This window comes from Pinus tabuliformis, chromosome 2_1, assembly GCF_031772625.1.
Source record: "Pinus tabuliformis cultivar Carrire ecotype Pingquan chromosome 2_1, CPIR1, whole genome shotgun sequence".
In the NCBI taxonomy this organism is placed as follows: Eukaryota; Viridiplantae; Streptophyta; class Pinopsida; order Pinales; family Pinaceae; genus Pinus; species Pinus tabuliformis.
The window spans coordinates 371,273,284-371,300,686 of record NC_142299.1 but is presented as its reverse complement, the minus strand read 5'-3'; the positions used below and the strand labels follow the sequence as shown (position 1 = coordinate 371,300,686).

Below are 27,403 nucleotides of genomic sequence, written 5' to 3'. Positions count from 1 at the left end.
GCTTGAAATCGTCAATGAAAGGATACATTTCCAAGTCTCTCCTGGACAACCATGTGGTCCATATTCGAGTGAAGGAGAAGTCATAACATTAACAGGAAGTAGTCAAGAGGTTCTTGAACAGATAAATAAAAAAAAAAGATTTGTTGGGGGATACTAGAAGACTCTTTAGAAGAGAGACTTGAGAAGGAAATTTTAGATGCAGAGGCTGATAAAACTGAAGCCGAAGCCAAAGAAGGAGATGGAATCCAAGGATGAGAGCCAAAGGCCCAGCTCGACTCCCTTGCATCCATAACACACAAAAATCGAGCCAAGCCAACCGAAGGAGGTGGCACTGCACATAGCCCTATGGCGCTGCGCTCCTAGAACTGTGGCATTGCGCATAGGGCCATTCTAAGAAACAAAGTTCTGTAGGTGCCCGTAATTGAGAAGAAGGCCCTTACCTGGGAAAAAATACAACCAGATTCATTGGGACATGAGGAAATTGACATTGCGACATTTGTTGATTAGGGGGTGAACTATTTAAAATACGATAACCGGTTGTTGCCTTCAATATGAATGGAGAGGTATTGACTGACCAAGAAACTGCTGTCTATGATCATCAAATCCGTGTCTGGGGTGTTGATGCACAAAGTAGATTAAGCAAATCTCGTGTTTTGGTTATTGGAGTGACTGGAGTGGTTGCAGAGCTATGCAAGAAAATAGTTTTGGCAGGTATTGGTAATTTGACGTTGATGGATGATAGTCCAGTTACAGCAGAAGCTTCATCAGCAATTTTTTTTTTTAAATTCTTGCTGAGGTATCCAATCACAAGGGAAAATCGATTGCTGAAGTCTGTCGGGAGCTGAGGTATCCAATCACAAGGGAAAATCGATTGCTAAAGTTTGTCGGGAATCATTAAAAGATTTCAATTCTATGGTCCATGTCTCTGTTGAAAAAGGCAGTGTTAAAGATCTATCTGCTAATTTTCTCGACAATTTTGATGTTGTTGTTCCTGGGCGCGCCTCAGTTATTGTGAAAAAACAGGTTAATGAGATGTGCCGCAAAAGGACACAAATAATGGCATTTTATTCAATATATTGTAGAGGTAGTTGTGGAGAAATATTTGTTGAATTGCAAAACCACAAATACGCTCAGAAAAATAGGAAGATGTTGTTGCTTCTCAAATTTTCTTTCCAAGCTTAGAGGAGTCCATGTCAGTTCGCTGGAGTAGTCTTCCTAGAAAGAAAACTAAGCTCTATTTTGCTCTAAGAATTATAGAAGAGTTTGAGCAAGATGAGGGTCGACAACCAAGTCATGTCTCATCTACAGATTTGGAATCTGTGCTGAGCCTCCAGAAGAAAAAATCAAGGCAATGTCATGTAAAGGTGATCTGATTAAGAACTTTTTCTTCTTTGATGTAATGGACATGAAGGGGATAATAGAGGATATATCTAACCAAGACAAGAACTGAATCTATGAAATTCTCAGAGAAGTATATATCATAGAAATAATGTGCAGAACTGCACTTCAAGCAAATTGAGGAAAATGTGTGTATCTTTCTCTATGAATGAGAGATTTATGTCATCATTATATGCAAAGAGCATGGCAATGGTATTGAACAAGCATGCAGTTGCATTCAAGCAGAGTAGACCTCTATAGTAGATAAGCTTAACAGTAGGTAGTCACCAGTATGAATGGCAGAAAGAGAAAATCCAAGGAGGAACAAGAACAGCAGGTCGATCAAACAACTCCAAAATTCGTGCAGGCAGATGCAAGGTGGCATTCAAAAGGGAGATTTTGTGGAATATGGTTCCACACCTAAAGGAGAAGATATAGTAATATTAATCCACTTGGAAAACTTTCACATAATTTGGGTTTTCAAAAACTACTTCTCATGGTTCTCGAGATAGTTTGGGATTTTAGTTGCAAATTTGTTTATAATATTGTTTTATTATAGGATTTTATTATTAATTTTATTTTATTATTTCCTATTTCCTATGTTGAGGAAATAAAAATAGATTTGTAATTTAGTATATATAGGATTATTTTAAAATGATGTAAGGGTTCGATTTTGGCAGCAGAGAGGTTGCTTGGCTCTATGTAAAATTTTCCTGAATATCATTTTAATGAAGTAGTTTTCTGCTCTTTGGACCTGGGATCCATCATGGTGTTAGTGTTTACTATGTTTTTCCTGTAATTCACTTACATATTTTGTTTTTTCTACCTTGTTACAGCATTATCTAAGAGATATGTTAGGAATCCATCCCTTATGATGCTCTTTTCATGATGATTTTGTTGTTAGATGTAGTGGTTGTCTTTGCAGAATTCATCCTTGGTTAGATGCTCTGTTGAGAAACCCTTTGTTTCTTGTTCGTCTAAAGCTACTACTGCAGACCCATCCCCTGTTTGATGCCTGCAGGGTAGCAAGCTTTCTCCCCTATTCTTCTCACATTTGCAAATCTCCTATCTGGCTGAACATGGCACTTAATTTTCCCCAAGTTTGCCGGCAGAACTGGAATCGCCTCCATAGCCCAATCATCCTTTCTCTCGACCCAAAACCTTTCAAACAAATCCCGCACCCCATAGCTAGCCTAAAATTTCATTTCTTGCAGCCACATCTTGTTGGCAAAGAGAGAGCCCACTCTGGTCTAGCAGGGCTAGATGCTAGACCTAAAGCTTGGTTTGTGGTTACCTCAAAGTTGCCTTTTCTCAGCCTTGAGGTTCATTCTGAGTGCTAACATATTGGCGCCGTTGCTAAGGACGAGGTGACAGATCTTCTTCAGGAAAGATCGTTCAAGTTGCAGATCTGATTGCTGATGGTGGACAGTAGTCAGACACATATGAAGGCTGAAACATCCGCCTGGCGACTCCACTGTTCGAAATCCCGAGTTTCAAAGTATTGATGGTGCCTTCACTACCTAAATGAAGGACTCAGATGTCGCTTATATTTGTTCAAGGTATTCATGTATCGATTTTTCTAATCTTCCTAGTTTTCTTAATCAATTACCAAAGGATGCATACATTTTGAGTAATGGCCCTAAATTCAATGGGGAAGATCTAACTTTGACTCTAGAACATATGGAAAATTTTAAAACATTTGTGGAAATTCTTAGAGTTAAAAAGGAAGATGTCTTCATCAGATTGTTTTTTGATTCGTTTCAAGGCAAATGTAGAAAATGGATTGAAAGTTTTCCTATCAGATCTATTAAGTCATTTGCAGATTTTTGGCATATCTTTCTTGAAACATGGATGGAGAAAGAGGAAGAATTCAAAATAGAGGTGGCCTCTATTCAAGGCTTTAGAGAATGAGAAGATATGTGCACGGATGATGAGGTAGATGAGAACTTTGCTTCATCTCTTTCTTCTTATTTGAAGTCCTGTTGATGTAGCCATGAAGTTAAGCTTAATTTTTTGCAAGAGTTGGCCATCAAAATTGAAGGAGATCTAACTAAATTGGAGACCCAAATACAGTACCAGGATCTGGACTGTCGAGTCCCGTTCTCTGGGGACCTTTTTCAGCAGAAGAAAGAGAAGGTAAGGCTACCCATGGATATTAACATTGATAGTTTGCAGCTGGAATCATGTATTCAGGAGTTAGGGCAGCAAACAGAGTCTGGTTTCTTTGATCCTATTGCAGCGTACCTGGAATTTTTTTTCAGTTTAAAGGATAGGTCAGATTGTCTTTTACACAACCAAACTCCTTATGTGCATGTATGGCTATCAGCCTTTCCAGTTTTGTCTTGGTTGAAGCACTTCCAAGCAGCATCCTTGTCATAGTTACTTGATTGGTTGATCTGGCATTACAACATCACTTGATCTATTGATTTTGATGCAAAGTAGAGTAGGTTTGTGTATAAATAAGCTGCCCAAGGCAGCATTTCAGTTTCCAGTATTTGTTTATGTACAGGTTATAGTTTGTGTATGTTTTATGGATTGGTATGAGTTGTTTTGAGTTTGCAGCTGTTTGACCATATTGCCTAATGGATGAGGCACTTGGTCTACAGTGTTCTTAACACCTCCAAGGAGCTTCCATCCCCAATAAGGCCGATGTTAGTTCCAGTCTTCACAACCTGTCATCAGGGATCAACATGAGCTCTTACTAGGTTTGGTTTGGTTAGATGTTTTTCAAATGATCTTCAGTACAAAACATGTCATAAACGTGTCCATCAGAAACATCTCGGAAAGTGATTTCCAACGGTATATCACACTCCCAAAATCGGCTCCTAGATTAGAAGATATGGTCAAAAGAAGATTGCTGCTCGTTTGATGGGACGACTGCTGTGAAGGAATAAAGGCAGTTGGCTCAACCATCCAAGTGGTTTGTAATGTTTCTGAAGTGGGTGGGTTAGCTGCACTATTTGAGTCTAGTCTGTAATTATTTCAAAATATTTCTGCATTGTTTTTCCTTCATAAGTTAAAGAAGTTTTGGGTAAGTCGGATATACCAAAAGGGTTATCCTTTTAAAAGTTAGACATCCTGTGGCGACAACCTGTTCTATATCTCTGAATATATTTGTAGCAGATACACAATATTCTTGGTGGTCAAAGATAGCCTTCTGATTGCCACAATAAGCAGCTAATATATTTCAAAAAGTGGAAAAGATGCCAGTTGATAGGGAATTGTGTTCTAGTAAGAGGCAGAGAATTGAACAGATAGGGACTCTTGATGTTTCTATCGTAAACTCTGATTCATCAGAACCGGTTACTAATTGTAAAAGGCCAAAGATGGATTTAGAGTTATCAAATATGTGCATATCAGATGGCAAGACACATAACTAAAGAGATGCAAATGAAAGAGATACAACTAAGGACATGATGGATGCATCTTCTTTTTAAAAGGACAGGTACAAGGGAAGTAATGAAGCCTCTAGCGAATTGTTTCCTGAGCAAGATGAGAAGCTTGCCAGTACCCTGCTATCATTAAAGGGAATGGATGGCTCTGCACCCAAAATTGAGTCATTTCCAAAGGCTGATCATGACCAATTATTAGATTCTAAGGTTTGTGGGGCAGCTACTAATTGTTTAGACTCGGATATATGCAATGAAAAGGCCCTTGAGGTTAATGAATTGCATAATATTGAGCTGGAATTATTAGCCAAATTGAAAAAGAACAAAGAATTACATGGTGGAACCATAGAAGATGGCTGGAAAGTACAAGCAACAAGAGGAATACAACAAGTTGCGTTCGTGGACTTATAATTCCTTGGACCTGTATAAGCATGTACTACTCCATGTACTTTATTTAGTTTTCATCCACTGTTTCATGGACCTAGTGGCGAAAGGTCACACTCAGGAAGCTTGTTCATTCTTTCAAAGTTTCCGGCAAGACCATGAAGCCCTATATCTTCATGACTTGCAAAAGTTGGAAGGCGTTCTTTCACCCCAACACTTGGAGGAGATGGAATTTTCTCATTCTTTGAGACAAAACAAAGTCAACATCAAGATGTGTCAGTACTCCTATGAGCTTCTGCTACAATATTTGCTTAAGACAGAGTGTAAAATCATGCTTGAAATCGTCAATGAAAGGATAAATTTCCAATTCTCTCTTGGACAACCATGTGGTCCATATTCGAGTGAAGGAGAAGTCATAACATTAACAGGAAGTAGTCAAGACACTGTTGAACAAATAAATAAATAAAAAGATTTGTTGGGGGATACTGGAAGACTCTTTAGAAGAGAGACTTGAGAAGGAAATTGTAGCTACAGAGGCTGATAAAACTGAAGCCAAAGCCAAAGAAGGAGATGGAATCCAAGGATGAGAGCCGAAGGCCCAGCTCAGCTCCCCTGCAACTGTAACACACAAAAATCGAGCCAAGCCAATCGAAGGAGGTGGTGCTGCGCGTAGCCCTATGGCGCTGCGCTCCTAGAAGTGTGGCGTTGCACGTAGGGCCATTCTAAAAAAAAAAAATTCTGTAGGTTCCCGTAATTGAGCAGAGGCCCTTACCTGGGCAAAAAGACAACCAGATTCATTGGGACATGAGGAAATCGACATTGCGACATTTGCTGATTGGGGGGTGAACTATTTAAAATATGATAACCAGTTGTTGCCTTCAATATGAATGGAGAGGTATTGACTAACTAGGAAACTACTGTCTATGATCATCAAATCCATGTCTGGGGTGTTGATGCACAAAGAAGATTAAGCAAATCTCGTGTTTTGGTTATTGGAATGACTGGAGTGGTTGCAGAGCTATGCAAGAAACATAGTTTTGGCAGGTATTGGTAATTTGATGTTGATGGTTGATAGTCCAGTTACAGCAGAAGCTTCATCAGCAATTTTTTTTTTTAATTCTTGTTGTGGTATCCAATCACAAGGGAAAATCAATTGCTGAAGTCTGCCGGGAGCTGAGGTATCCAATCATAAGGGAAAATTGATTGCTGAAGTCTGCCAAGAATCATTAAAATATTTCAATTCTATGGTCCATGTCTCTGTTGAAAAAGGCAGTGTGAAAGATCTATCTGCTAATTTTCTCAACAATTTTGATGTTGTTGTTCTTGGGCGCGCCTCAGTTATTGTGAAAAAATAGGTTAATGAGATGTGCCACAAAAGGCCACAAATAATGGCATTTTATTCAGTAGCTTGTAGAGGTAGTTGTGCAGAAATATTTGTTGAATTGCAAAACCACACATACACTCAGCAAAACAGGAAGATGTTGTTGCTTCTCAAATTTTCTTTCCAAGCTTAGAGGAGTCCATGTCAGTTTGCTGGAGTAGTCTTCCTAGAAAGACAACTAAGCTCTATTTTGCTCTAAGAATTATAGAAGAGTTTTAGCAAGCTGAGGGTCGACAACCAGGTCATGTCTCATCTGCAAATTTGGAATATGTGCTGAGCCTTCAGAAGAAAACATCAAGGCAATGTCATGTAAAGGTGATCCGATTAAGAACTTTTTCTTCTTTGATGTAATGGATAGGAAGGGGATAATAGAGGATATATCTAACCAAGACAAAAATTGAATCTCTGAAATTCTCAGAGAAGTATATATCATAGAAATCATGTGTAGAACTGCACTTCATGCAAATTGAGGAAAATGTGTGTATCTTTCTCTGTGAACGAGATGATTTGTGTCATCATTATATGCAAAGAGCATGGCAATGGTATTGAACAGGCATGCAGTTTCATTCAAGCAGAGTAGACCTCTATAGTAGATAAGATTAGTAGCAGGTGGTCACTCGTACGAATGGCAGAAAGAGAAAATCCAAGGAGGAACAAGAACATCAAGTCGATCAAACAACTCCAAAATTCGTGCAGGCAGGTGCAAGGTGGCAGTCAAAAGGGAGATTTTGTGGAATATGGTTCTACACCTGAAGGAGAAGATATAGTAATATTAATCCACTTGGCAAACTTTAACATAATTTTGGTTTTCAAAAACTACTTCTCATGGTTCTCGAGATAGTTTGGGATTTTAGTTGCAAATTTGTTTATAATATTGTTTTATTATAGGATTTTATTATTTATTTTATTTTATTACTTCCTATTTCCTATGTTGAAGAAATAAAAATAGATTTGTAATTTAGTATATATAGGATTATTTTTAAAAGATGTAAGGGTTCGATTTTGGTAGCAGAGAGGTTGCTTGGCACTGTGTAAAATTTTCCTAAATATCATTTTAATAAAGTAGTTTTCTACCCTTTGGACCTGGGATCCATCACGGTGTTAGTGTTTAGTATGTTTTTCCTGTAATTCACTTACATATTTTGTTTTTTCTACCTTGTTACAACATTATCTAAGGGATATGTTAGGAATCCATCCCTTATGATGCTCCTTTCATGATGATTTTGTTGTTTGATGTAGTGGTTGTCTTTGTAGAATTCATCCTTGGTTAGATGCTCTGTTGAGCAACCCTGTGTTTCTCATTTGTCTAAAGCTGCTACTATAGATCCATCCCCTGTTTGATGCCTGCAGGGCAGCGGGCTTTCTCCCCTATTCTTCTCACATTTGCAATCTTCTATCTGGCTGAACATGGAACTTAATTTGCCCCAAGTTTGCCGGCAAAAACTGGCATAGCCTCCATAGCCCAATCGTCCTTTCTCTCGACCCAAAACCTTTCAAACAAATCCCGCACTCCATAGCTAGCCTAAAATTTCATTTATTGCAGCCACATCTTGTTGGCAAAGAGAGAGCCCTCTCTCGTCTGGCAGGGCTAGATGCCAGACCTAAAGTTTGGTCTGTGGTTACCTCAGAGTTGCCTTTTCTCGGCCTTGAGGTTCATTCTGAGTGCTAACACCCACGTTCTGCTGATCCTCCAGATTGTATTGTCTTGTGTTCTTCTGTTACGAACTCCACACTTGTTGTGAACAAGGATCAAGTTGTTGACGGAGTCGATGTTGTGCAACCAACCTACGCTATCATTCATGATGAGTGTGTGTGAGAATCTAAAGAAGAACTTGCGGTGAAGGATGACTCCCTTCCATTCACACCTCACTCGCTCTATCATGGCATCCCTTGTGATCCTGCCACTTTTGATACTCCCTATGAAAACTCATTTCTAAATGTTTCTACTTCCGATTGTTCACAGGACACACCAGATGTCAGTCTGTCAATACATTACGGAGAGGACACATCTTCCTCTAAAAATCCGTCCCATCTGTTATCTATCATTTCTGAAAACACAAAGGGTGAACATCCTTGCTTCTCATCTACCCCTCTGCACGATTCATCAAATCATGAGGATGCTGACGAACATCCCGAATTTTATGATTGTGGTTGTCGTGATATTTGTACTTCTTCATTTAATCATGATGTTGATTCACTCACTGTTAATCTGTCTAAGCCACTGGTCTCTGATGATATACCTATTGACGGAGTGGAAACCTTGCAGGCTGTCGAGCCACTTCAGCCTGGGCTGATGGTTATGTCAGACCCTCGTTGTCCTGAGGTTAGTTCCACTCCCAATCATAAAATTTTCAAAACACCCAAGGCTCCTCATCACTGTCTGCTTCTCATTCAAGATCAACCAAACACCCAGATTTCGCTTCCTCCACTCGAATCACATGATCCCATCGCTCAAGCTTTGGAGGAATCTTACACAACAAGCATGCTTGCGAAGCATAAGCTGTTGGGATTTTTCATGTTCGCTCATATGTCACAATCCAAAGAGTGTGTATCTTTATCATCTAGATGCAGTGCGTTGCAACACCATGGTACGTTTTCAGAATGCTTGTTTTGTGCATTCACACTTTTCTATTATGTGGATGTTTTAGAACTCGGATCGTGTTGGTCTTCGCTGATCTATATTTCTTATTCGTTGGTTTACATGCATATCTTTCTTGTTAACCATGCCTTCACCAACATGGGCCAGCCAATGCGTCGGTGGCTGCATTGGAAATATCACTTCACGTGAGTAGGCCCATGCACTGTTTAGCGTAGGAGTAGGAGTAGTGTTTGCTTCTTTTCTTTTCTTTGCTTTCTGGTTTGCATGTTTGTTTTCTTGCTTACTTGGTTTGGTTTTCTTGCTTGCTTGCTTTGCTTACTTGTTTTTCTCTCTCTTTACTTCTGCTTTTTTCTTTTTGTTTTCTTTTCTTTCTTGTACCCATAGGTTAGCCTCTCGTGAAACCGTGTTTGGCTCTCGAGACAAGCTGGGAAAATCTAAGAGGACTTGTACAACTATCAACATCTGGTTATCTATTGTCCTCTCTCTTTATGAAGAACTTGTTGTCTTTAGTCGATGATGCCTTGATGGAAAATACGTTTTGTTTAGAGTGAGTCTTGGTGAAAACACAATGCTTGCGCTCTAACTAGTACCACCTACTCTAGTCGATTGTTTTGGGTTAACCCTTGTCAGCTCAGTCAAGTAGAGTAAGGTGAGGGGGGAAACCTTAACAAGTATGTCAGAGGTATACATAACATACTTCTCTGAAGGAACAACCTCTTCTGCTCGCAATAAGTCGGGATCTTTCTTCCTCCTCTCAAATAAATAAGTTCCTATGCACAGTTCTTTGAAAAATTAAAAAATGAAAATATCAAAATTTTGAAAAAAATGAATAGGCAAAAGAAGAGAAAGGCTTCCTACGCAGAGAGGTGATGCAATTAACTCTGTCAGGGTACTAACTAGGATCGATGGAAGCAGAGCAATGGTTTTATTCTTGTGTGACTCCATCGAGGTACTATCCAGGCCTATTGGCAGCAGAGCAACACCAGAGATGAAACTTAAACTCTGACAGTTATATTAATTGTGCATCAATATACCACTCATCCCCAATCGAAACAACTGAGTTGACTTGTCTTGGAATGTGTGCTGGCTGATCAAGAGCATGGTAGGTGATACATCTTTCAATCAAGCTAGTGTGGAAACCACGATGATCAAAGAATCAAACAATACTTACGGAAGGGTTAGACTTGCTTTTCATGAAACAAGTTCCATACAGAGAGCTGGAGTTCTACCAGTGTGTCACCAAGTGTTGAAGCGGCTATAACCACCCTCCAAAATTTTGGCTTCCATGCGAATTTCAGAGCCTACCTTGGATCCTGCGATCGATCATCCTTGGTCACTCATTGGTAAGATGATGATTTCATGCTCCACTCCTTGATCCTAAGAGTTGTTCGCATTCTCGTCTTTATGCATAATGTGTCATTTTCTGGCATAGGGGTTGTTGTTTGTCATGCAAAGGGAATGTTGTTTTGCTTCAAGGGAAAGCATGTGCGCATGAGTGGTTGTCATCACATAGACATGTTTCACTCTCACTTCATGCACTCTTGTCACGAAGGTTGTTGCATCAAGCAAAGCATGTCTTATGCATTCTGGATGGTCTATGTTGTGTCACATGTGTCCGTGTGCGATCATAGTCAAGTCCTATCAATGTTTACATATGTTTCACTAATATCACACTTAACAATTTTCCCGAGCAACCTAGCCTCATCCAGCTTCCTGGAACTGTGCGCTTTTCTTCTGCAACCATCAAGCTTCCTCCCTTGCCTACTAAAACCCCGCAATGTGTAGAGACACCAACCTCCCTTGCCTGCTGAAACCTCGCAGCCCGTAGAAACCCTAGCCAGCATTGCTCTCCAAAAATGCGCAGAACAGTCAGGCAGTCAACACTGCTCTCCAGAAATGCGCAGAATAGTCCAGCTACACTGCACTTAGAAATTGTGCAGAGGTGTCCTTCCATGAACCGCATCCCCTAGCAGTGTCATGTGCCTCAAAATTGTGCAGTGTTGTCCAAGCTTCCCTGACTGCCTTGCGTGCAGAAACTGCGCAGACAAGCCTCCCAGGGCCTCATTCTGGCATCAGTCACTATCTGTTGAAATTGCCCAGATCTACCTCTCAGTGACCACACGAAAAGGTGACATGCTGAAATCGCTTCCAAGGAGTTGAGGAGAAGGACCAAGTAATGGAAAAGATCAGGACCGCATGCAAACTCCATCGGATGCATGATCATCTTGAGGGTAAGTATGGTAAGTAAAGAACACCTTTCGAGGTACACCTCTTAGTTGAGTTTGCAAGACTACTTGTCATTGTCATATCATCCGGTCCTCAGTAACATGCATGTGCGCAAACACGAAAAGTCATTTTATGTGTTTCTTCTACATGTATTTCTTTCTTTTCACTTGTTTGACCAACTATCATCTTTGGCATGTTTATTGTTATTTCATGCTTGCGACCTCATTCTGGTGATGTTGAAGGTCGTGTTTGAGTTGTGTTTGCTATGCAAACATCTATCTCACTCACACACAATATTGTAAGTATTGTAGCGCAAGTGTCGTCACGGTCGTCCAAATGTCTATCCGAAGTGTCGCACTTGTCGCTTTCACCATTTGACAATCCCGCAGTTAGTCACACTGAGCATGTTGTCTTGTTAGTTCGAGGTATCTTGTCGTTGAGTCGTGTCGAGTGTGTGTTCGCAAGGTCGTTTATGCACAAGTTCACTCACTCACACACTTTGTCATTTTGCTAAAACTCTGTCGACCGAACCACCCCCAATAGCCAGACCTCTGTTGAGCTGCACTGCACAGTCTCAGCCCTCAGTGATCATTTACTATCGCCCAAAATTGCGTAGGGCTTGAGGCTACCTCCCAGGAAGTCTGCACTGCGCAATCTTGAAGTCAACCCTGCTGACTATCACCCAGAACAATGCCAAAGTTTCTCAGAAAGCCATCTCAATCTATGCTACCCACAAGAAAATCTACCAAGCCTCCAGTTGGTCAACTAGAGAGTTTGACTGGGAAGTGACCCCAGGCCTCACTCCTCCAAAAAATTGCGCAGAAGATACCAAGCATACCTGCTTCTGCTGACTAAAGAAATTGCATAGACATGTCAGATAGACACTTAATGCCTGTCACTACACTACCCTCAAAAAGTTGCAAATTTTTTCCACCCAGTCACCCTTTCAGCCAGCCTACTGCTCCTCCTGAAAAATGTGCAGTTTTCATGGGATGTCTCCCAACTGCCCAACATCTCGCTCAGCCCAGAAACTATGCAAGGATGTCTTGCAAACCATCCTCCCATCTCCCCGTAGTTTTGGCCAGCAGCCTCCCATATCCCGCTACCAGCCTCCCCGAAGAAATTACGCAGTTCCCACTGCCAGCCTCCCCTTGCTGCCTGCACTATCTCCCTGGAAAAATTGCGCAGATCTACCCTCCAGCTGAGCGAGATCCCACAAACATTCACTGCCAATCCGGATTGCCTATCTTAGCCTCCCAGTGACCTCTGCGCAGTTTTCATGGATAGTGCTTGGAGCCTGCATCCCAGCTTGAAATGTGCTCTGCAGTTTCATAGCCTTGTCCTCTCTCCCAATCACCATCCGAAAGCGAAAAACAATGCATAATGGTAGACCAGGAGATTTCTGGATTTGATGTCGTCTCGTCATGAGTGATTGCAGATACAGGTACATGAATGAGATGTGGCGCGACGATGAACGAGATGAACAAGAAGCGTAAGGAGACTTGTTTGTGAAAGGACGAACACATGGATCATGACAAGTACAAGCGAAGGAGAAACATGCATGTGCAACATCAAGCGAACACCAAGACCATCGAAGACTTCACACACCTTTCCATGTGGAGGTGAAGCTATGATACACCAAGAGCACATCCGTCTCTCAGCAACACTGTAGCTCAACATGGACATCATCAGCAACATGAACATACCAACTTTGTCATGTCGAGTCATGTCATGAGTCATCTCGGACACATCACTACTGTGGGCCACACTATTGTAATCAATGTAATGTAACGTGGAAGTCCAAGAGACCCACATGTAAATCTGAAGAGTCATGTAAATTTGAAGAGTCATGTATGTTAAACAGTCATGAGGGAAGTCGAATAGTCACAAGGGCCAGTTTTACCCTTGGCTATAAATAACCCTCATGTGTACATGCAAAAGACTTTTCACCTTGGCTCCTCCCACATAGCCTTGAGAGTTTGTAATCTTTTCTTTGAGGAGCGAGCAATGGCTCTAATGCCCCGCTATCGGGGTTAGTGATGTAATGGTGTACGGATGTGTCTTGGAACTTTCTCTTAATTCAGAAGCCTTTTAACAAGCCAACATGTTTTCACACTTGTATTGTATTTGTTTGCAAGACTATTCTTTGGACGCTTGTAATACATGTTGCTTTAACTTGTATTAAGACAGTTGAACTATTTCGGTTGTTTTAGTACATATGCTATTTGAAATGTGTTGTATCAACTGCTAACGTTGTCTCACCCGTGTGGGTTATCCCTCTAGACACTCGACAAATTCATTCTTGTAAACTTGTTATAACGCTCGTCGCACTCGTGTGGACTATTCCGCTAGGTGTTGTACGTCCTATCTGTTCACCTTGTGTTTGTGACTGTTGCATCCATGTGGACTACTTCGTCAAAAGCTACGCAAGTCCTGTTGTGTTGTGTGTCTCTAGCAGAGTTGGGACTATTCCCTTTCAACCTGAGACTCACTTCCACCCTCTCCCTCTGCAGTGAAAGAAATCTGACACAAGCGGCACTAAGCACTCACCAAGTACGCGAACCTCGTTGTTCGAAGACAAAGTAAACTACTCTCACGTGCTGACAAGCAAGAGCTGAGGAAAATATTTAAGATAATGACAACCGGGCCATCATACCGGATGGGACTCCTACACCAAACAGTGCGAGGTCTAGTTGGGACTTCATACCGGGGAGATCCCCTTAATGTTGGCGGGTCCAGCATCGTCAACAGAGTCTAATATTTGTATTAAGATTTATGGATGCTTGTAAGGGACTCATTGATTTCATGCTTTTGAAATTAATATATTGAATTGATAAAAGTGGGGAAAAATATGTTAATCTCACATAAATGAAGCATAAGGACCAATAAATTTGGGATAAATTTCTTTAACAAAGTGAAAATTCAATTTTCACCAACTTTAATGTTTTTATTACACTTAATTAATGCTTATGGACTCATATTGACTTGACTCTATTGAAATGAATGTATTTAATTGACATAAGTGAAGGAAAATAAATATGTTAATTTATGTGGAACATAGGGACCAAGAATATTATGATAAATTTCTTCAACAAAGTGAAAATTGCATTTTTCTCCAACTTTAATGTTTTTATTTGACTATATTGATGCCCGTGAGTTACTCATATAGACTTGACTTATTAGGATGGAGAAAGGGAGGGAGTTGCTCATATTAACTTATTAAAATGAGTGTATTGAGTTGATGTAAGTGGAGGGAAATAAGTGTATTGGTTTGATATAAATAAAGCATAGGGGTAAGAAATTTGGAGGAACTTTCTTCATTAAAGAGAAAATTATATAATTTTAGGACTCTAATATTTTTATTAGACTTTATCAATTCTTGCGCGGTCTTATTGAATGAATGTATTGACTGGACATAAATGGAGGAAAATAAATATATTAAATGGACATAAGTGGAGGAAAATAAATATATTAAATGGACATAAGTGGAGGAAAATAAATATATTAACTTGACATAAGTGAAGTATAAGGCCCAAGAAATTCATAGGAAATTTCTTCAATTGAGTGAAAAATGCATTTTTCTCCAACTTTAATGTTTTTAGTAGACTTTATCATTGCTTGTGAGGGACTCATATTGACCTATTTTTATTGAATTGGGGGTATTTACTTGACATAAGTGGAGTGAAATAAATATATTAACTTGATATAAGTGGAGCGTGGGGACCAAAAAATTTGAGAGATATTTTTTCAACAAAGTGAAAATTGTATTTTTCTCTAGCTTTAATGTTTTTATTAGACTTTATCAGTGCTTGTGAGGGAATCACATTGACTAAATTTTATTCAAACGAGTGTATTGACTCGACATAAGTGGAGGAAATTAAATATATTAGCTTGACATAAGTGGAGTAAAATAAATATATTAACTTGACATAAGTGGAGGAAAATAAATATATTAACTTGACATAAGTGGAGCATAGAGACAAAAATATTTTAGAGAATTTTTTCAACAAAGTGAAAATTGTATTTTTCTCCAACTTTAATGCTTTTATTAGACTTTATCAATGATGATCAGGGACTCATATTGACTTAATTTTATTCAAACGAGTCTATTGACTTGACATTAGTGGAGGAAATTAAATATATTAATTTGACATAAGTGGATGAAAATAAATATATTAGCTTGACATAGGGGCATAGGGACCAAAAAAAAATGGGAGAAATTTCTTCAACAAAATGAAAATTATATTTTTCTCCAACTTTAATGTTTTTATTAGACTATATCAATGCTTGTGAATTACTCATATTTACTTGACTTTATTAGAATGGAGAGGGAGAGGGAGTTGCTCATGTTGAGTTTATTAAATGAGTGCATTAAATTAACATAAGTGGAGAGAAATAAGTGTGTTGATTTGACAAAATTAAAGTATAGGAACCAAATTTCTTCAATAAAAAGAAAATTGGACTTTTTATTAAACTTTATCAATATTTATGAGTAACTCATATTAAATTACCATTATTGAAATGAATATATTAACTAAATGAGAGAAAGTAAAATATATATATATATATATATATATATATATATATAATCATAAGAATAAATATTAGAGATTTCATTTTTAACTAAATTATTATTATTGTTTTTTAAATTTTAAATTTAATTAATTTATATTAAAGATCAATTAATTTAATTAGTTAATTTATATTAAAGATTAATTAATTTAATTGACATAATTGGAGGGAAATAATTGTATTGATTTGACATAAATAAAGTATAAGGGTAAGAAATTTAAAAGAAAATTCTTTAATAAAAAGAAAATTGGTTTTTTTTAATGGGACTCTAATATTTTTATTAGACTTTATCAATTCTTGTGAGGGATCTATATTAACTTGACTTTATTAAAATGAATGTATTGACTTGACATAAGTGTGTGTATATATATATATATCTCCACTTATATCAAGTCAATACATTCATTTTAATTAATATATAATTTGATATAAGTGGGGCATAGAGACCAAAAAATTTTGGGGAAATTTCTTCAACGAAGTGAAAATTGTATTTTTTAGAATTTTATTATTTTGATTCAATTATATCATTGTTAGGTGCTCATATTGAATTCAACTTTATTAGAATAGAGAAAAGTAGGGAGTTGATTATATTAATTTGATTTTATTAAAATGAGTGCATTGAATTGACATAAGTGGAGGGAAAGTATATTGATTTGACATAAATAAGGTATGAGGGTAAGAAAAAAATTCTTCAATAAAGAGAAAAATGGATTTTTATGGACCAATATTTTTATTAGACTCTATCAATGCTTGTGAGGGGCCCATATTAACTTGACTTTATTGAAATGAATGTATTGAGTAAGTTGTGAGGGCCCCATATTAACTTGACTTTATTGAAATGAATGTATTGAGTAAGTGGAGTAAAATAAATACATTAATGTGAAATAAGTGGAGTATAAGGGCCAAGAAATTTGGAGGAAATTTCTTAACAAAGGGAAAATTGCATTTTTCTCCAACTTTAATGTTTTTATTAGACTATACTTGTTAGTTACTCATATTGACTTGACTATATTGGGATGAAGAAAGGGAGGGTGTTTCTCATATTAACTTGACTTCATTAAAATGAGTATATTGATTTGACATAAGTAAAGTATAAGGTTAAGAAATTTTGGGATATTTTTTCAATAAAAAGAAAACTAATTTTTTTTGGGACTAAAATATTTTTATTAGACTTGTGAGGAACCCATATTAACTTGACTTTATTGAAATGAATGTATTGACTTGACATAAATAGAGGAAAATAAATTATTAACTTGACATAAATGGAGTGTAGTGGCTAAGAAAAGCAAAGTGAAAATTGTATTTTTCTCCAACTTTCATGTTTTTATTAGACTATAAGGATAAGAAATTTGGGGATGATTTGTTCAACTAAATGAAAATTAGATTTTTTGGTACTTTAATATTTTTATTAGCCTTTATCAATGCTTGTGAGAGGCTCAAGCAATTTGATCCCTCTAGGAGCTTAGTAGATCCCGAGTTAAGATGAATCTAAGTTGATTTAATTTTCCACTTTAAATGAGCTATATTCCACATAAATGTCATGAGTAAATGCCATGGGTTGTCATAAACCTAAAGCTCAAAAACCAGTGGTAACTTGACCAAGTCAAGTCTACCTTAACTACTCAACAAAAATTAAGAAATGAAATTAATAAAATAATGTAGAATTTTTATTATTATTATTTTATTTTGAAGTTATTTTTATTTTAACTTAAGGTTATTTTTATTTTTATTTTATTTTATTTTGACCAAATCAAAATGTTTATGAGACATTACATTACAACATCTCTACCATAATGGGCTACTCGTTTTTTTTTTATATTTGTTATAAAAATCAATATTAGAGATTTCATTTCTACTAAATTATTATTGTTAATTTTTAAATATTAAACTTAGTTAACTTATATTAAATATCAAATATTACATATTTAATGATTACACCAATTCAAGGAGGAATCAAATCTATGGAGATACACACCTCTTTTAAAATGTAAAGGGATTTGATCTCTCTCATCACTTGGTAAATCTAGAGTTAAGATGGATCTAGATACAAACATCTTTTACAATGAAAAAATATTTGGTAAATCCGAAATTAAGATGGATCTAGGTTGACCTTCATTAATAATTATATATATAACTATTAATTTTATATTTTATATTATATTTTCATTTTTATATAATTGCACCTAATTAATTTTTTTTATCCATAATTATAATTATTAATTATTTTCTTTTCTTTTATTTTTAAAACTTAAGGTTTACAAGATATTAGATTATAACATCTATATCATTATGGGTTAGAGAGCATCTCTTGTCACAAAAAAAAAATGTTAATTTGATATTTATTTTTAGTTAAAAATTAAAAACTTAAAGCTAGACAAAAGTGGAAATTTATTTTTTTATTGTAAATTTCTTCAACAAAATAAAAATTACAAAAGACTATATTAATGACAGTGAGTTATTGATTTGAACTTTATCAAGATGGAAAAAAGGAAGGAGTTGCTCGAATTAACATGAATTTATCAAAATGTGTGGATTGAATTAACATAAGTGGGGAAATACATGTATCTATTTGATATAAATATATATATATATATATATATATATATATATATATATATATATATATATATGGATAAGAAATTTGGAGGAAATTTCTTCAATAAAGAAAAAATTGAATTTTTATGGGACTGAAATATTTTTGTTAGATTTTATCAATTCTCCTGAGGGGTCCATATTAACTTGAATTTATTAAAATGAATATATTGAGCGGACATAAGTGGAGCATAGGGGCCAAGGAATTTTGGGGAAATTTCTTTAACAAAGTGAAAATTGCAATTTTTCTTCCAATTTTTTCCTCCAATTAACGTGCCATCACCAATGTTAATGCCAAATGCAATCCTTCTACTTCTCCTTTGAGAGCGAGAGGAATTGTTCGTGTTTCTACGTGGTAAAAATTTATTAGACGAAGGAGAGGAAAATCCAAAGATTTCACTGGCCAAATTTACCTAGCCAAACCTATAATAGGAACACCTTCCATGTAAATATAAAATAATTTAATTTTAATGAATCAAAGTTTAAAAAAATGTATTTGAAATTTTAGGAAAAGACAACTCATACCATAATAATAAGACATGCACTAATATATTGAGGCCTCTCACACGTCCTTGTGATATATTTTAGGAATATGTAAATTCCAAAAAAACATGTATTTGAAATTTTAGGAAAAGAAAACTCATACAATAATAATAAGACATACAATATTACATTGAGTTATATGGACAAAGCCTTGTGACCTATTTTGGGAATCGGTAAACTCCATAAAATGGCTTTGGTGTGTTGGAGGACATGCCCATTACCCAACATCTTGCTTTGTCCCAAATGATGAACATAGCAACGACTCCACCAAATCCGATCCCTAATCCCAATGACAATGCTAACAAGGACACTTTTTCATTGGCATAGCTCAGCAATCCCCTTTTAGCATTACTATTATTGCTATTGCCTCCAACAATTGTTCTATCATTTTGCTTGCATGTTGGTAGAGGAAGCCCACATAAGCATTCATTCTTGTCAAAAGATGTTACATTGAAAGTGGAAAATTGTGTCCCTGTCGGAATTGGGCCACAAAGGTGGTTATATGAAACATCAAAAGAAGCCAACATTGATAACTTAGAGAGAACTTCAGGAATAAGTCCACTCAAATTATTTTTTGACAAGTCCAATTGCTCCAAAGAAGGTATCTTGCTGAGAGATGCAGGGATCTGTCCTTCCAGTTGATTTCCTGATAAATTTAGTAGGCGTAAGCTACTCATGCTTCCTATATTTTTAGGGATTTGTCCTGTAAGATTATTACAAGACAAATCCAATATAGTGTTTTCAGGCAATAGATATGACACATTATACTCAATTCCTTTGATGTCAATAATTAATTCCACAGCTAATTCATCATTATTTGACACATTTGCAAAGCCAGTGAGCCTCTCAAGATGTGTTGGTATCCTTCCACTCAATTTGTTGTTGGATAAATCCAACACATGCAACTTGGGAAGATTTGTGATGTGTTGAGGAATACAACCATGCAGATTATTATAACCAAGGATTAAAGCTTCCAAGTGCTGAAAAGATGTGAAGTATTGAGGAAGCTCCCCCGTCAATTCATTTTTCCTTAAATCCAAGAGCCAAAGCTGCGTACAATTGGCCAAAGATGCAGGCAATGTCCCAGTGAAGTTATTAGAGTGAGCAGAGAATATTGTCAGCCCAGTACAATTGCCAATGCCATTAGGAATCGGTCCCTCCAAGTTGTTTTCTGATAAATCTAATGTGTCTAATGAAATCAAACCATTAATACTCTCAGGTATACTCCCTGAGAGACTGTTATTATATATGGTTAGTACATAGAGAGAACTTAAATGGCCTATGCTATATGGAATATGTCCAGTTAACTTGTTTGAATGCAAACTTAAGGATTCCAAGAAATGAAATTTTCCTATGGCTTTGGGAATTGTCCCTATCAAATTGTTGTTTGAGAGATCAAGAGATCGAAGATTCCTTAAATTGGTAATGGCTTCGGGGATGCTACCATTGAGTGCATTTGAATGCAAACGTAAGGATTCCAAGAAATGAAATTTTCCTATGGCTTTGGGAATTGTCCCTATCAAATTGTTGTTTGAGAGATCAAGAGATCGAAGATTCCTTAAATTGGTAATGACTTCGGGGATGCTACCATTGAGTGCATTATTCCAGGGATATAGTCGAACCAATTGACTCAAATTGTTAATGTCACCAATAAGCATGTTTGAAGAAAGATCTAGCATTTCTAACTTGGTCAAATTAAAGATAGCTTCAGGTATATTGTTAGCGAGTCTATTGTAAGCGACCTCCAAAGACGTCAACCTGTTAAACTTGGCAATGCATTCAGGGATGTCGGTGAGTTCGTTGCCAGTGAGACGTAAGGTGGTCAATTTGGTCAAATTTGCAATGGATTCAGGGATATAAGTGAGTTCATTGTAAGTGAGATCTAAGATGGTCAATTTGGTCAAATTGGCAATTTCTACAGGGATGTGAGTGAGTCCACATCCGTAAAGTGATAAGTCGGTCAGTGTGGTCAAGTTGCCAATGGCTTTAGGTAGGCTGCTTCTTGTGAGGTTAAGACTAAGAGATAGATAAGAGAGGGGAAGCGTGAATATTCTGGGAGGAATAGGAGGAGAAATATTGAAGCCAGAAATCGATAGTTGTTTAAGTTTCGTCAAATTACCTAACTGATGCGGTATATTGCCTGAAAATTCATTGCCTTCCAGAAGCAGTTTCTCTAGTTTCCGCAGCAGGCCCAAGTCCGCTGGAATAGAACCGTTGAGTGCATTGTCAGTGAGGTCAAGTACTCGCAAAGCTTTAAGCTGGCCCAACTCAGCTGGAATAGGACCATTCATGTAACTGAAGCTCAAGTCAAGTACTCGCAAAGCTTTAAGCTGGCCCAACTCAGCTGGAATAGGACCATTCATCCTGTAATTGAAGCTCAAGTCAAGTACTCGCAAAGCTTTAAGCTGGCCCAACTCAGCTGGAATAGGACCATTCATCCTGTAATTGAAGCTCAAGTCAAGTACTCGCAAAGCTTTAAGCTGGCCCAACTCAGCTGGAATAGGACCATTCATCCTGTAATTGAAGCTCAAGTCAAGTACTCGCAAAGCTTTAAGCCGGCCCAACTCAACTGGAATAGGACCCTTCACCCTCTGATTGTCGCCCAGGTCAAGTAGTCGCAACGCTTTAAGATGGCCCATCTGTGGTGGAATTCCTCCTTCCAGAGAGTTTGCAGAAAGATTGAGGGCGCGGAGTTTGTGCAGCAGGCCCAATTCGGCTGGAATAGACCCGTTGAGCGCATTCCAGCTGAGGTCAAGTACTCGCAATGATTTAAGCTGGCCCAACTCGGGAGGAATTCTTCCCGATAAATTCTGACCAGAAACATTTAATGTGTGCAGTAAAGAGAGATTGCCGATTGACACAGAAAGGGTACCTGAAAACGAGGCGGTACCAGTGGGCAATGCATACCAAGAGAGGTCAATGTGGACGACTCTGCGAGTTTTGTGCCGACAGCGAATGCCATACCAAGAACACATGTTCTGCGAGTTGTGTGCCGTCCAGTTGGAAAGCACACCTGATGGATCCGCTGTGATGGAGTTTCGGAAGGACAAGAGAGCATGGAGGTCCCTTTTCTCGTGGGCGTCCATTGATGATGACTCAACCATTCGTTCAGACTCAGAGTGACGTTGGAGCCCACTAAATCCACGGGGCATGTGGAAGCCCCTTCCCTGAGCATGAGCATGAAAGTGGGAATACAAAGACTGATGATGATTCCACGGTGGGTGATTGATAGACGTTGCTGCAGGCATATAGGCAGCAGCGATGCAGAGAAGCAGTAATTTGAGAACCTCCATTTTTTCCTTTCCAATTACGGATCCTTTCAGAACCTCAAATTAAAAAGCCTTTCAGAACCTCGGATTACAGAAATTCAGAACCTCAAATTACAGAGCCTCTCAAAGTGTGTGAGTACTTGCGTGTGCTTCTGCCTATCTACGCGCATATATAAAAGAAAGTCGTGTTGGAGACGCGCAGCGATTTTTTTGGCGAGGAATTGGTCGGTGGGGCACACAGACGAAAGGAAGGCGTTGGGAAATCATTGAGACGGAGCACCTTCCGCGTTATCTCTTTGGTGGGGGGCCGTATTTCACGGGAAAGAAAAGTTAAAAAAAAAAAAAAAAAACTCTTTTATCGGTGTGTTTCTACCGGTTAAACCTTTAAAACTTCTATAATATATCATGATAAAATTTCTTGTAATGTGAAACTTTAATTTTTTATTATATTGGAGTTTGGAAATTCATTTTTATTATATTATAGTATATTTATTTATGTGTCTAATAAATGATTGAGTTGGATTTTAAAATAAATATAAAATATTATGTAAGGTTAAAAATCGTCAGTGTATTGGATACGACCAAATGAAAAAATACTATATAAAGCAATCTTCACTTTACTAACTATTTACTAACTATTTATAAATTATACAACTTAAAAAATAAATTATAACTCATATGTTTACTCATATCATATATTAATTAATTAAAATTTATCATTTTTAAGTATTTTAGTTATATATATATTTTAAATATCTTTTACAAATTTAAAAAATAATATATTATCCTTTTTATTTTTGATCTCATATATCATTATAATTAAAAAATAATTTCAAATGATTTCTAAATGTTACTTTTATTTTTAATTTTATTTTAAATAATATATATATATATATATATATATATATATATATATATATATATATAAAATATTATTTATGTTTTTTAATTTAAAATTGTTTAATTATTAGACATTTTAGAATTTTTTTGTTAAGTTTTTTTGTTTTTTTTTGTTTTTTTTTAATGTGTTTTTGATTATATATAGATTCAAGTACTCTGGAAAATTCTAGAGGTAGTAGATTTTGTAGAGTTCACAACTCAAACTTATAATTCCAACAAATCCTTCCTAAATTATGATCAACTTTGATAAAAAAATATACCTAAAACACTCTAAACTATATAGCTTCTAATACTTTTTATTTTATTTTAATATTTTACACTATCTTTCATGGTTTAAATTTTCATTAAGGAAATTCAACATAAAGCTATATCATTAAATTTTATTTTTTATTTGTATATATTAATGTAAAAGAAAAATATTCTATTTATATATTTTAAAAACATGTTTATTTTTATTTTGTTATTTAATATTAAATAAATATAATTTAAAAATATATAATTTTTAATTGAATTTAGTACTTAAACAACAACAATTATAATAATATCATTGTCATAAAAAAAAATATCTAACATTTATTTTTATAATTAATTAATTATATTTTATTTTAAGGCACTCTTGATGTGAAGTCATCTGTTCAATTCTTCAGCCCTGCCAGGGTGATATTTTGGACATGATAAAGATGTAGTCCCACCAAGCTTACAAAAATAATCTACCTTGCAAATCCAAGAATTTTGCATTAGTTTGAATAGAAATTTAAATTTTCACTTTCCAAATACAATGTAGATCTTTAAGTTTTTAAATTTTAATTAAAAATAAATAATTTTAGCATCGATATTTCCTTAATTGAACTTGATGTTTTCCAAGCTCCCTAAGCCCAACCTTTCTAGAGATAAATATAATTCCCTTTTTTTTAATGTCTTTCATTAATTCAACTCCAACCCCAATATAATCAATCTTAAAATTGATAAAATCAATGTGTCTATTGTTATGAATTCCTCTTATTAAAGGACAATTCAATCCAACCCCAATATTATCAATCTTAAAGCTGATAAAAGCAATGTGTCTATTGTCATGAATTCATCTTATTAAAGGACAATTCAATAATTACAATACACAGTTATGTTGAAGTTTACATCAACAATAAAAATACATATTTTTTTAATAAGTAAACAGAGATTTAAAATTAAACAACAACTTTATATTTTATTTTTAATATATATATATATATATGTATGTATGTATGTATGTATGTATGGTAAGCTTGGCAGGATTATATCTTCATTATGTTCAATATATCATTTCGATGTGTGAAATCGGTGACTTCACATCAAGAAGTGCCTTAACACAACACTGGATCACCGTGTATCCAAGACCCGTTAGACATAATTAAATATATATAATTAAAATGGAATGGTTTTGATAATGAAATTTTGTAATCATTAAACGTGTAATATTTCATCTTTAATATAAGTTAATCCAGATTAATATTTAAAAAGTAATAACAATAATTTAGTGGAAATGAAATCTCTAATATTTATTCTTATAACAAAAATAAAAAATAAAAAATCTATACTTATTTGTTTTCTTCTACTCATGTCAAGTCAATATATTTATTTTAATAAAAGCAAGTCAATATGAATCCCTCAAAAGCATTGATAAAGATTAATGCAACTATTGAAGTCTCAAAAAAATCCAATTTCTTTTTATTAAATAAATTATCCCCAAATTTCTTATCTTTATGCTTCATTTATGTCAAATCAATATACTTATTTTTCATCACTATCAAATCAATATACTTATTTCTCATCACTTATGTCAATTTAGTACACTCATTTTAATACAAGCAAGTCAATATGAGAGATTCTTTCCCTTTCTCTATCATAATATGGTCAACTCAATATGAGTAACTAATAAGTATTGATGTAATCTAATAAAACCATGAAAGTTAGAGGAAAATGCAAATTTCAATTTGCTAAAGAAATTTTCCCCAAATTTCTTGGCCCCTATGCTCCACTTATGTCTCGTCAATACATTCATTTCAATAAATTCAAGTTAATATGGACCCCTCACAAGAATTGATAAAGTCTAATAAAAATATTTCAATCCCATAAAAATTCAATTTTCTCTTTATTAAGAAATTTCCTTCAAATTTCTTACCCATAAATTTTATTTATGTCAAATAAATACATGTATTTCCCTCCACTTATGTCAATTCAATCTACATATTTTAATAAATTCATGTTAATACGAGCAACTCGCTCCTTTTCTCCATCTTAATAAAGTTGAAATTAATAACTCACCAACATTGATATAGTCTAATAAATACATTAAAATTAGAGAAATTTGCAATTTTTATTTTGTTGACGAAATTTACCACAATGAAAATTTAAGTTTCCGCTTTTGTCTAGCTTTAAGTTTTTATTTTTTGAATACAAGTAAATAAATGTTTTTCTTTTATACTTTTATAAAGTAAACATAGATTCAAAATTAAACAATAATTTTATTTTTTTAAAAGTTTATATATTAATAGATATGTGAAAAATAATATATATAATTAAAATACATCATTTCTTATATTTTAATTTTTTAATATCAAACAAATAATTGTTTTTGTGCTGAGAGGTGCTCTTTAACCTAGAATGATAAAAATGTTATAATGCAATATCCTATAAACCTTAAGTTAAAAAAAAATAATAACAATAATTCTAATAATCAATAAAAAATTGATTAGATGCAACTACATAAAAATAAAAATAAAATAAAATATAAAAGTAATAGTCATCTATATATATATAATTATTAATGAAGACCAACCTAGATCCATATTAATTTCTAATTTACCAAATATTTTTCATTTTAAAATATCTTTGTATATAGATCCATCTTAATTCTAGATTTACCAAGTGCCGAGGGGATCAAATCTCTTCTCATTTTAAAAGAGGTTTGTATCTCCATAGATATGATTCCTCCTTGGATTGGCGTAATCATTAAATATGTAATATTTGGTCTTTAATATAAGTTAACTAAGTTTAATATTTAAAAATTAACAATAATAATTTAGTAGAAATGAAATCTCTAATATTGATTTTTATAACAAATATAAAAAAATAAATGAGTAGTCCATTATGGTAGAGATGTTGTAATGTAATGTCCTGTAAACATTTTGATTTTGTCAAAATAAAATAAAATAAAAATAAAAATAACCTTATGTTAAAATAAAAATAATTCCAAAATAAAATAATAATAAAAAATTTCTACATTATTTTATTAATTACATTTCTTAATTTTTGTTGAGTAGTTAAGGTAGATTTGACTTGGTCAAGTTACCAGTGATTTTTGAGCTCTAGGTTTATGACAACCCATGGCATTTACTCATGGCATTCATATGGAATTTAGCTTATTTAAAGTGGAAAAATTAAATCAATGCAGATCCATCTTAACTTCGGATCTACTAAGCCCCTAGAGGGATCAAATTGCTTGAGCCTCTCAAAAGCATTGATAAAGGTTAATAAAAATATTAAAGTACCAAAAAATTCTAATTTTCATTTTGCTAAACAAATCATCCTCAAATTGTTTATCCTTATATTCTAATAAAAACATGAAAGTTGGAGAAAAATGCAATTTTCACTTTGCTAAAGAAATTTCCCCAAAATTTCTTGGCCCCTACACTCCTCTTATGTCAAGTTAATGTATTTATTTTCCTCTACTTGTGTCAAGTCAATACATTCATTTCAATAAAGTCAAGTTAATATGGGTTCTTCACAAGTCTAATAAAAATATTTTAGTCCCAAAAAAAATTAGTTTTCTTTTTATTGAAGAAATATCCTAAAATTTCTTATCCTTAAAATCAATATAGTCATTTTAATAAAGTCAAGTTAATATGAGAAACACCCTCCCTTTCTTCATCCCAATATAGTCAAGTCAATATGAGTAACTAACAAGTAATGATATAGTCTAATAAAAACATTAAAGTTAGAGAGAAATGCAATTTTCCCTTTGTTAAGAAATTTCCTCCAAATTTCTTGGTCCCTATACTCTACTTATGTCACATTAATGCATTTATTTTACTCCATTTATGTCAAGTCAATATATTCATTTCAATAAAGTCAAGTTAATATGGACCCCTCACAAGCATTGATAAAGTCTAATAAAAATATTAGTCTTTAAAAA

At 35.1% G+C, this 27,403-nt stretch overlaps 1 protein-coding gene and 2 pseudogenes across 1 annotated transcript; 2 read left to right on the top strand and 1 right to left on the bottom strand.

The window, feature by feature from the left end:
- The first annotated feature begins 541 nt into the window (after window positions 1–541).
- LOC149200416 (SUMO-activating enzyme subunit 1B-1-like) lies at window positions 542–1,450 on the top strand (annotated as a pseudogene).
- A 4,583-nt stretch (window positions 1,451–6,033) lies between these two features.
- On the top strand, window positions 6,034–6,932 carry LOC149200415 (SUMO-activating enzyme subunit 1B-1-like; annotated as a pseudogene).
- Window positions 6,933–19,179: 12,247 nt separating this feature from the next.
- Window positions 19,180–22,553, bottom strand: LOC149200414 (uncharacterized). Its single transcript, XM_089399570.1, has one exon. The coding sequence runs from the start codon at window positions 22,354–22,356 to the stop codon at window positions 19,222–19,224; it is 3,135 nt and encodes a 1,044-aa protein (XP_089255696.1). The 5' UTR covers window positions 22,357–22,553; the 3' UTR covers window positions 19,180–19,221.
- Between the last annotated feature and the right edge of the window lie 4,850 nt (window positions 22,554–27,403).

Bases quoted from the DNA above. Each gene is read 5' to 3' on its own strand.
- LOC149200414 (XM_089399570.1), bottom strand. From the start codon at position 22,356: ATGGAGGTTCTCAAATTACTGCTTCTCTGCATCGCTGCTGCCTATATG.